Source organism: Eutrema salsugineum, unplaced genomic scaffold, assembly GCF_000478725.1.
Source record: "Eutrema salsugineum unplaced genomic scaffold, Eutsalg1_0 scaffold_20, whole genome shotgun sequence".
Lineage (NCBI taxonomy): Eukaryota > Viridiplantae > Streptophyta > Magnoliopsida > Brassicales > Brassicaceae > Eutrema > Eutrema salsugineum.
Window position 1 is genome coordinate 2,290,681 of NW_006256828.1, and position 11,006 is coordinate 2,301,686.

Sequence of the window (11,006 nt, forward strand, 5' to 3'; positions counted from 1 at the left end):
AGATAATTGGAAGAAGAGGAATAAAAATCCATAGAAGGAGAAAAATAATAAAATAGAAGACAAAGTAGAAGAAGAAGAAGATAGGAAAGAGAAAAAATTGAATGAATACTTTAAAAGATGAAGAATTAGAGAAAGTAGAAGAATATGAAGATGAAGTAAAAGCCAAAAACACCAGAAGAATAAGAAGTCGGTGACAACAAAGAAGATGATGGCAATGAAAAAGGAAAAGAAAAAAAGAAGAAGAAAGAGAATAATAAAACATTGAAGAAGAAGAAGAAAGAGAATAAAATCTGGAATAGAAGAAAATCAAAAGATGTATGAGAGGAAGAAGAACAAGATGTGGAGAAGAAGAAGAAGACGTGAAAAAGAAAAACCGGAAAAATAAGAAGTAAGAAAATACATAGAAAATAAAGAAGAAAAAAATAGGAAAAAAACAAAAAAGAAAACAGAAAAAAAGAAAGAAAGAAGAAAATGATAGAGAAAAAAAAATTAAAAGATAAAAAGAGAAAAAGATGAATAATTCATATTAATTTTGATTTTAGTTTGTGTTTATTAATTTTATACACTTATTAATATTAATTTTAAGGTATTTAATGTTAAACAATGATTATCATAGATTAGCTTTATTTTAATTTTGTATGTATCAAATTGTTGATTTAATTCTTTTCGATTTCTGACGTAAAATAAAATTTTACGTTTCAATGAAACTCTTCGGCCCGCGCAAGGCGCAGGCTAAACACCTAGTCTTCCATAATTTGCAATTATTGCATTTCGTTATTCCAAACGTCATCATTTTTTCCATAACCAGTACCATATACTATCTCTGCGATTTAGTCGAAAAAGCCTCTCTCATAATTTTTAAAGAAATTCTCCATTATCTCGATGCTAGTTTTGTTTTTTGTAAACATGTTAAAATTATATTACCAATTTTCAAATTTTTTTATAGAAGTTACAAAGATTACAAAGAAAGCAGAAAAATCAAAAATAAAAAATTACTAACAAATCCAACAAATACAGCAAACAACAACGAAAGCATAAGAAAATGGATTGCAGAGTTAAAAATAAAACCGAAACAAAACCAGGCGGGAAAGCAGCAGTCGTACGCCAAAACGCAGATCACCCCGTAATTGCCACAGCTCCGAAGAACTAGAGTTCTCATATTTGTTGCCACAAGCATCTTCACGAGGCCAGCCCTCAAACTTCAAGAGAGAAACGCTTACAACTTTTCCGAGAACTAACAAAATTTCTGGATTCCGTAACAGACTAACCTGCAACCGTTGACAAGAGAGCCCGCAAGGACCATCGGAGAATCACCTCGGACTATCATTCCCGAAAAAACGAATTTTCTCGAGAACCAGCTTCCACAGCTACAAACTAGCCGCAATAGCAAACCAGCGCCTCAACAATCACGTCCAGTAATGCTCCACCATCTACACCGGATCACATCCGAAGCTACCACAAACCAAAAACTATACACAAACGCGGAGCTATCGCAAGTAATCGGACACACGCACCTTCGGAAAATCTCAAGCCACACCGATGCCGTAGACGGCGGAGGAGCCAAAAGCTGAGACAAACCAGCGAGGCAACCGCCGAGCCACCCGTCTTGAGCCACCGCTGAGAGGGAAATGTTATCCAATGTAAAATATTGTATATACAGAATAACGAATTTACACAATCCTATTTATTTGTTCCTATTCAAGGTACAAACTACAAAACTACAAACTAAAAATCTATGAATGTAAATTAACTTATTATTAATTAAAACAAAGAGACCAAGGAATCTAACCCACCAAGGCCCATGTCCACGTAGCTCCAGCAACAACCCGATGCTTTATTACCCGACTCTCGCCGATTATTGCGTGAAATACACGCACCCATAAATCAACGCACGAGATTGCAAGGACTAAGGAGCATGAACAAAAGATAGACGTTCTAATGAAGTAGAAGGATCATTTAGATATATCCGTTTATCCATATCCTTGGAGCTCCTTAAGATTCCTTCGTATAGACAACTCTCTTGAAGTTGCTGAAAGATTCTCTGATACCAAACTTTGGATTCCTTTTTTTTTTTTTTTTTCGACTATATATATATATTTTTTTCATCTGAATATATATTTGAATTGAAATATCGAACGAAATCAAACCAAGATGAACAACCAGTATTACTACTATGCAACACTACGTTAGTATTATAACTCTTTTAATAGTTATAAAAATACATGGCACAAATGCGTCGGGTTACATCCCAAAGCTTAGGAATTTTAAGGACTAGACATATGGCCATTTGGTTTTTCAACTGCAGGGACACGTATTTTTTTTAAGATAAGCATATAAAGAAGACAGTTTAATTACAAATTGAACTGCCGTCAAAAAAAAAAAAAAAAAGAACCAGAATTCCACTTACTCCTAGTTTGGGATACTAGTATATTTACCAAACATTGATGATTGTTGTTTTCTTGAAATAATTAACTCAATATGATTCATTTAAATATAAAGACAAATGTTTCAAACTAGTACTCCATCCAATTCACTATAATTTTTGTTCTATTTTAGAGTATTTCTCTTTCAAAAATCTAGATAAAATACTGAAAAGGTATATAAGGTATATTTTAGATATTTTAATCGAATTTTAATAAGTGTATGAAATCTTTAAACATCATTTACTGTGAGCAATATACTTATATACATATATGTGACTCACCGTACTCTTTTTTTTTTTAAAGTATATTAAGCTGGCAATTTCTGGTCGGTTGAAATCGTAGCTCGAAGAAATCACGTGTATTTTGTCTTTGATGTAAGATATTAAAACTGTTCTTCGCTTTCCTTTTCGTATTTCTCACTTAACCACTCGACTTGACACCACACATTATAAGTGTGCCTCAAAAAATCTCTGTTAATCACTCTCACAACATTTCTCTTTCTTCATCATTTCCTTTCTCCTCTTCATTCTTGTTTAAGATAGGAAAAAAAATCTGAGTTCTTTAATCAAATTCCTTTCTTGGAAAACTGTTTTCTTCCCCCACAGAGAGGAATTCAAGATTTTCTTGATCTCCAATGGATTCTGTTTCTATTTCTGAGGTTACTGTCTTTAGAGGTTTAATGCACGGTATCAGACAACCATTTTCTGGTGCTACAATATCTCCAAAGTTCTGCTCCTCCAAAGGTAATGATTAATATTTATAATTTATAAAAAAAGGAAATGATTAATACCTTAACATCGCTTCCTCTTCAGTCTTCACAACAAGATACCTTCCATTTATTTTAAATTTCATTTGAATTTGTATTTTTGTTCTGTATTTGGATGAGAAGGTGAAGGATCAAGGGCAATAACTTCAAATGCTTCCAACACAAAGAGCCAATTTGTTTATGGAGAAAGCTTAGCTACAACTGCAGATTTAGGTTATAAGATGAATGCAGTAAACCTAAAAAACAGAACATTGATCAGTTCTGTTAAAGAAAAATTATTACTTGATGCTTATGATGATGAGTATGGTGGAGTAGTAGTTGATCATGAAAAATTACCATCAAACCCCAACGCTTTCACTTCTATGCTTCGAAATTCCCTCTCGGATTGGAGAAGAAAGGTAAACTTAAACAAAAAAAAAACCAGAGAATCTAAAATCCTAGTCCTAAAAAGTTGTTATCTTTAATCAGTTTGTTAAATTGGTGGAAAATAATTGTAGGGAAAGAAGGGAATTTGGTTGAAGTTACCTGTGGAACAATCAGAATTAGTTCCAGTTGCTGTAAAGGTAAACAATAAGAAATTGGATTTGTCTTGTTTTTGTGATTAAGCAGAGAAAATTGTTTAAAATGTAAGTTGGGATTTTTGCAGGAAGGATTTGAGTATCATCATGCAGAGAAAGGATATGTGATGTTAACTTACTGGATACCAGAGGAGGAGCCTTGTATGCTTCCTGGAAATGCTTCACATCAAGTTGGTGTTGGAGGCTTTGTATTGAACCGACATAAAGAGGTATGAAAAACTGAAATTTAATAAAAATCAGTTTTAAAATATAACTGAATAAAACAGATTCGAATAACCTGAAAATCATCAAAAATCTGATAAAATTTTGACCTCATTAGGTGCTTGTGGTGCAAGAAAAGTATTGTACTTCATCGAATGCAGGTCTATGGAAATTACCAACTGGATTTATCAACGAATCAGAAGAGATTTTCTCTGGTGCTGTAAGAGAAGTCAAGGAAGAAACAGGGGTAATCAAATCAAAGAACATTAGTATAACTCTTGATTTTCCGAACTTGAAAATCCGCAAGATAATAACCATATATTGTCGTTGTGCGTTCTTCAGGTAGATTCAGAGTTCTTAGAGGTTATAGCTTTCAGACACGCTCACAACGTTGCGTTTGAGAAATCTGATCTGTTCTTCATCTGTATGTTGAAACCACTCTCTGACAAGATCATCATCGACAATCTTGAGATCAAAGCCGCAAAGGTAATCATAATTAGAATCACTTTTAAACAGGATAATCCGTTCTTTGTCCCAAATCATAGTTAGATGATTGTTTTTTTTGTGTGTTTTTAGTGGATGCCATTGGTGGAATTTGTGGAGCAACCGATGATAAAAGGAGACAAAATGTTTAAGAGAGTAATTGAAATCTGTGAGGCGAGATTAAGACATCGTTACTGTGGTCTTTCTCCTCATCGACTTGTCTCTACTTTTGATGGCAGACCTTCTTCCCTCTATTACAACGTTGTTGATGGTGATGATAATGATGCTTCCCAATCCAATTGTACCGCTGATTTTTATTAATAGCCGGATCGAACCGAACCGAATAAAAAAAATCAAGTGGTTCAAGTCTGTGTATATAGAGGGAAGAAGGTATGTTGATGATGATGATCCTTATGTTCTCATGTAATGTATATTGTTATTGAACATTCGCTTCAGTACATAGTAAAAATAATAGCTCTTCTGCATAATCCATGTCCCACCCTTATTGTACTGAAAAATTCAGAACTAACCGGTCTTAATAACCGGATAAAACCATACTAGTCTAAATAACACTTTCCAAAATCAAATCGAATAAAAATCAAGACTATTTTGATTCAAACACAAGCTTACATGATTTTGAAGCCCTGACCACACTTTTCAACTCCTCTAACCTCTCAAATCTCTCTGAGCTGAAAGACGATAAATTTTGGAAGATATATTTGGCTACCTCTTTTTCTTCTTTTCGTTTTCCAAAATCATTACAGTTTATATTGCAAATTCAGAACTAACCCGTCTCAGCAACCAGATTTAAGCAAATCAAAAAGGAAACGTGGTTTTTATTTTAACTGAACCGGTTTAAGCAAATCATAAAGGAAACGTGGTTTTAATTTTAACTGAACCGGTTTAAGCAACCAGATTTAACTGAACCGGTTTAAGCAACCAGATTTAACTGAACCGGTTTAGTGGTTTTAATTTTCGCAGGTCCCTAGACTCCCTCTGAATAAATAAAAAAAGGAAACGTCTTCTTCTCTTCTTCCCCTAATCTGAAATCTCTATGCGATGTCCCAAATTCTTCACTAATGATCGTTTTTTCCGCGATGTTTTAATTGGAAACCCTAACCACAAATCGCGGGAACTACCAATCAACTAATCAAGAGCATACTCTGGTCATCGTAATCAGCGCAGCTTCTCCCGATTTCTCTGTTTCATCAAATTAAGCTTAGATCTTGATTCTATAAATACTAATTTGAATACTTGATTCCCAATGTGCTTATTTTGAATATTTTCTTTCTGATGTACAGAGCTTTAGGAGGAGGAAAGGGATGGTCTTGGCTTGGAATTGGAACACTGTGCTTAGTATGAGCTCAAGTTTGTGGTCACGCAGGTATATCTGAACAACCTATCTCTAGCGGTTTGGGCTTGAGTTACCTTCACTCTAATGTGTCTTCTTCTGACTACTAGTATCTCTGAGGCCAGCCCAATTGAGCCTGGAATCGTTATGACTATATTTGGTTAGGATCACTTCTCTCTCTTTGAGCCTTTCAACACCAAACTGCAATAAAATACCAAAAAAAAAACGGTAATTTTGATGTTAGCTAGTAGCTTCTTGGAAATGATATTGCTCTGAAACTTTCAACAGCAAACTACATTTGAATAACAACGACAAGGACAACGTGATGTTAGGTTGCAAAATGAGCTGCGTACTTACAAACTAGTGGGCGTAAGAAATTGTAGTTGTAGGTAGAGTTGATTTGCGTTGCGTTGAATGTTGACTTCTTCCGAAAGCGATAAATACACTGATTTGTGTAAACTATATAGCTTGTTGACCTTCTCAGTCTGTAATCGGTGGGTAAAGACAAGCTTTTATATTAATCATATTCTTGGATTATGACGTGCAGTACATATAATAAAGCAATTTCTAATTATTATCCAGATGGACGGAAGTTGCAATTAACTAATCGAACTAAACCAATTTGAGCATGCCAATCTCTAGCTAATCTCAAAAGTCAACACAATATGATCCTGCACAAAGATCTGATTTTCTACTGCTTTTCCTTAATTCTCACATCCTTTTTTTGTTTCCAGTTTTAACATTTGCTACATTCATCTTGATTCTCTTTCTCCTTTCTCAATCCTTAGCACAATGGTTTCCTGGTTGGTTGAGAATTGTTTAATACCTGTTTTCAAAACATTGTCTGGAAGTTTGTTTAGTTGCTTGTTTGGAAAGGTGGTTCACATGTACAACTGTAAGGATAATCTTGTCTCGTTGAAGGAGGCCTTGGGTGACCTTACAGCAATAAGAAATGAGGTAGAAAACCAAGTCAAGGCTGGAGAGCTTAAGGGTGAGAAACGGGTACCTACAGTGGCTAGGTGGCTTTTACAAGTCGAAACCATTGAAACTGACATCAATCAACTGGTTCATGCTGCTTCCGCTCAGGATGCTTCCGCTCAGGATGCCTCCGCTCAGGATGCTTCCCCTCAGGATGCCTCCGCTGGACATCAAGGACTGTCAACTTCTGGTTGCTGTGGATGGCCCTCACCCTTCTTCCTTGGCGAGGAGGTTTTCAAGAAGTTGAATGAAGTTGAAGAACTCTGTTCCAAACCCAAAGATTTTAAAGATTTGACTAAGCAATCTCTTCCTCCTGTGGTAGAAATTAGAGGAGTCGAGGAAACATTTGGTCTTGGTGCGACGTTTGAAAAGACTTGGGAAAGTCTTAAGAGAAAGAAAATCCTGGGAATCTACGGTATGGGAGGCGTAGGCAAAACAACCCTCCTCACTGTAATTAACAACAAGTTCGGTGAAGATAATACAGTCAAGGGTAAATTTGATGTTGTCATTTGGGTTAAAGTGTCTGAAGATGCAGATGTCGGGAATATTGAAGATGACAAGAAGAAGAAGATTCCAATTGATATTGAGAAGATTCAAGATACAATCGGGGAAAGATTACACCTCTGTGACGAGAAATGGTCTACATACAAAAAACCAAAAAAAAAGGGTGAAATACTCAGGGTTTTAAGAGAAGAGAGACCCCGATTCGTGCTGTTATTAGACGACTTACGGGAGGAAGTGAGTTTATCTGCAATCGGAATTCCATTGCTGGGGAGTGAATACAAAATCGTGTTTACTACTCGTTCTGAGGATGTCTGTGGACGTATGGCAGATGAGAAGATAAGAGTTGATCTTTTGGGGGATGACGACGCAAGGGCTTTGTTCAACCTGAATGCCAAATTCAGCAGGCTAACTGTTCAAGTTGACGAAATCCGTGATATCGCGAACAATATTGTGGCTAAGTGCTGTGGTTTACCCCTTGCACTTCGAGTAATTGGAAAGACAATGGCATCTAAAGCTACTGTCGATCAATGGCGTCGTGCATCCGAGCAATTGGATTCTCGTCCGAGCGAATTGAAAGGTACAGATGACTTATTTAAAGTTTTGAAGTTAAGCTATGATGACTTAAAAGACGAAGATGCAAAGTGTTTTCAGTATTGTGCTTTATTTCCCAAGGCGCATAATATCAAACAAGATGAGCTGGTAGAGTATTGGATTGGTGAGGGTTTCATAAATGATAACAACGGAGGCTATAATATAATCGATACTCTTGTTGAGGCAAGTTTGCTATTGAAGGATGGCAAGTCCCAAGATTCTGAACAGAAAGTGTATATGCATGATATGATACGGGGTATGGTATTGTGGGTTAGGTCAAAATCAAATCCTGAGAATGGAGAAGTATTTGTTGTGCAAGCAGGTGCTAAATTAAGCCATCTGCCTAACGACACGGATTGGACAGCCGTGACAAAGATGTCGCTGATGGACAATGAGATTAATGGCATACCAAACGATGAAGATTTGCCCAATCCGGATCATCTTGTAACCTTGTTCCTTCAAAAGAACAAGCTGGTAGAGATTGCTGGTACATTCTTTGAGGTCCTGTCGACTCTGGTGGTTTTAGATCTTTCTCACAACCGCAGTATCACCGATTTGCCTAAAGAAATCTCAAAGTTGGTAGCTTTGCGGTATCTCAGCTTATTAGGGACGATGATAAAGGATTTGCCAGAGGGTTTCGCAAAATTGACTCAGCTGATTCACTTGGATTTAGAGTCCACTTCCAATCTTCAAAGTATCAGTCTCAGTTTGATATCAACATTACTAAAGTTGCAGGTTTTGCGATTTTATGGTTCTAAAGCTTCTTTAGATGTCTCCTTACTGGAGCATTTAAAAGGTTTGAAGAGATTACACACTTTGACCATTACTGTGAGAAAAGTTGATGTTTTGGAAGCTTTCTTAAGAAGCGAAGAATTGGCAGGGAAGACACAGGGTCTATATCTCGAAGGAGTTACAGTATCAGTAGCATCATTTGCAGTCACCTTTGGTGCGTTGGGAAGTCTACGCAATCTTAAAATGATGGGCTGTGATATCATAGAGTCAGACACGGAATGGAAAAGAGGAGACCTTGCGTCGTCATCATCCAACCAAACCACTCCGAGCAATCCATTGTTCAACAACCTCTCAGCTGTAGAACTATCCTCATGCCTACTTCTAAGGGATGCGACATGGCTAATATATGCTGCAAAGCTTGAGTCTCTAAGCATCGCATTGTCGCCTAAGATGAAACAAGTAATAAGCAAAGAGAAAGTTAGGGATGACAAGGATGAGCCATTTCCACTGCTACAAGTTCTTGATTTTAATTATTTGGATGAACTGGAGAGCATCTGTTGGAAGCCACTCTCTTCTAAAGCGCTGCAGAAAGTCTGCGTAACAAACTGCCCGAAGCTTCTATTCAATGAAATAAGTGCATCGAAAATTGATGTCATGATAACCCGCCTGGCTTCAAAGGTATGTTTTTAATTGTGTCCCGTTATAGAATCTCTAGTGTTGTATACTTTTATTGCACTCCTCACTTTGTATTCCTTTTTGTTTCTCACCATTTTTTAGGTGTAGCCCCGCAAAGGAACTTGAGCGACAACTAGACAATCAAACTCTCTATGGACACAAACGCTTGTTTCCTCTTTCTTGCATAACGTGATTCAAACTCTTGTTTTTTCCACTTATAAGCGTGTGAATGCAACTTTATCCTATTAATCTTTGGTTCCTGTTTGCTACTGCGCAGTGTAATGTCAAGTGCGACTAATCCTTAGTATACAGAAACATTAAACTAATATCCACATAAATTTGGTAATCGCAGACCAAACAACTCAAACATTTGAACTTGTCGTCCAATACCACAAACTAATTTTTCCATAGCCCAATCATCGACATCAAATTAAAAAAAAAACTAGGTATCTGCCCGCGTCGCGCGGACACAATCATTATATAAACTTTATTATAATTTGATTATTGAAATTCTCGTAACATAAACATCATATTTTTATTTTCAATTTTTGCCAAGCACGGGTTTTATATATTTAAGAAATCATGTAATATTTTTATATTTGAGTTTATGAATAATAGTTAAATTGTATAATATTTTTTTGTCAAACATTCGGTATATATCATTTTTTAAGATGAACAACACTTATTTACAATAATAAAATGAAATTATACCATTAATATTAATCAAATATAGAAAAAATTGTACTTTATATAATAAACGAAATAAAATCTAATAAATATTCCTTCAGAAAAAAAATTTCTATGTCTAAGCCTCTAAAAAATCTAGTATCACAATTATTATCACAATAAAATAAATATTAATAATCATCATAATTATATATCATTTTATCACCTAGTAATGATTCTGATGAGGTTCTTTCTATTTTTGATTTTCATAACTATTATATTATAATTATAACAAAACATGACATATATAGTCAACTAAATTAGCGGTGGTAAATATGACCGTTATTTTTCAAAATATTGCAAACACTACTATTGGTTGTCGTAACGGTGGTTTTCAATTTAAAGTAGTACCCATTTGTTACTCATAATCAGATTCTATTCATTGTTAAGAATAACTGCATCTATCTTTGAAAAAATGTCTCCTTGCACGATGATTTCTGATTTATGTATAACATCTGATCGATTTTCTATCTGTGTTCAAGTTATCAAGAGTGTCGAGGAAAGCCTAGGTGTTCACGGTATTCAGCGATCGTTTATATTCGCAGACGAACATGTAAGTATAACTTCAAAAATAACATACTGTCTGAATCTTAATATATTATTGTCTGAATCTTAATATATTATCAATACCATCATTATTTTTTAACTGAAAATCTAGGGTGATCGAATACGTGCATCGATTCCGAATCGTTTAGTAGACCATTATGAAGGCATGATGTGTGATAAAGATTGGTATTTCATTGGTAACTTCAAAATTACTCCACACATAGGAACTTCGAGGATTACAGTCAATGGTCTCCATATCTGTATCGATGAGGATACTCATGTTGAGAAGACATCGCCTAAATCAGATGACCAGTTGTATTCATTTGCTAATTTTAGAAATGTCCTTGACGAATCTCTGATGGAAAACATAGACGTTGGTATGTTTTCTTAGTATTTAATTATACTCAATTAGATTAATTAATACTCTACTTAATTATATGAATATATTGCTT

The 11,006-nt window shown here is 35.4% G+C and overlaps 2 protein-coding genes across 4 annotated transcripts; both read left to right on the forward strand.

Moving 5' to 3' along the window:
* The first annotated feature begins 2,890 nt into the window (after positions 1-2,890).
* On the forward strand, positions 2,891-4,944 carry LOC18016342 (nudix hydrolase 8). Its single transcript, XM_006398358.2, has 7 exons — positions 2,891-3,166; positions 3,313-3,587; positions 3,687-3,752; positions 3,836-3,976; positions 4,087-4,215; positions 4,311-4,454; positions 4,545-4,944. Exons 1-7 carry the CDS (start codon positions 3,058-3,060, stop codon positions 4,770-4,772), a joined length of 1,092 nt encoding a protein of 363 aa, XP_006398421.1. The 5' UTR covers positions 2,891-3,057; the 3' UTR covers positions 4,773-4,944.
* Positions 4,945-5,503: 559 nt separating this feature from the next.
* LOC18016343 (probable disease resistance protein At5g47250) lies at positions 5,504-9,508 on the forward strand. 3 transcript variants are annotated; one of them, XM_024155279.1, is made up of 4 exons: positions 5,504-5,623; positions 5,753-5,835; positions 5,913-9,285; positions 9,385-9,508. In XM_024155279.1, the coding sequence occupies exons 3-4, from the start codon at positions 6,595-6,597 to the stop codon at positions 9,388-9,390; spliced, it is 2,697 nt and encodes an 898-aa protein (XP_024011047.1). In that variant the 5' UTR covers positions 5,504-5,623; positions 5,753-5,835; positions 5,913-6,594; the 3' UTR covers positions 9,391-9,508. The 3 variants fall into 3 exon arrangements, with proteins under 3 accessions (XP_024011047.1, XP_024011048.1, XP_006398422.2); XM_024155280.1 differs by having other exon boundaries at positions 5,512-5,617; XM_006398359.2 differs by having other exon boundaries at positions 5,512-5,962; positions 6,091-9,285.
* The last annotated feature ends 1,498 nt before the right edge of the window (positions 9,509-11,006 follow it).

Coding starts and splice junctions, on each gene's coding strand:
- LOC18016342 (XM_006398358.2), top strand. CDS start 3,058: ATGGATTCTGTTTCTATTTCTGAGGTTACTGTCTTTAGAGGTTTAATG. Junction 3,167..3,312: donor AAAGTTCTGCTCCTCCAAAG/GTAATGATTAAT, acceptor TTGGATGAGAAG/GTGAAGGATCAAGGGCAATA. Junction 3,753..3,835: donor TAGTTCCAGTTGCTGTAAAG/GTAAACAATAAG, acceptor GGATTTTTGCAG/GAAGGATTTGAGTATCATCA.
- LOC18016343 (XM_024155279.1), top strand. CDS start 6,595: ATGGTTTCCTGGTTGGTTGAGAATTGTTTAATACCTGTTTTCAAAACA.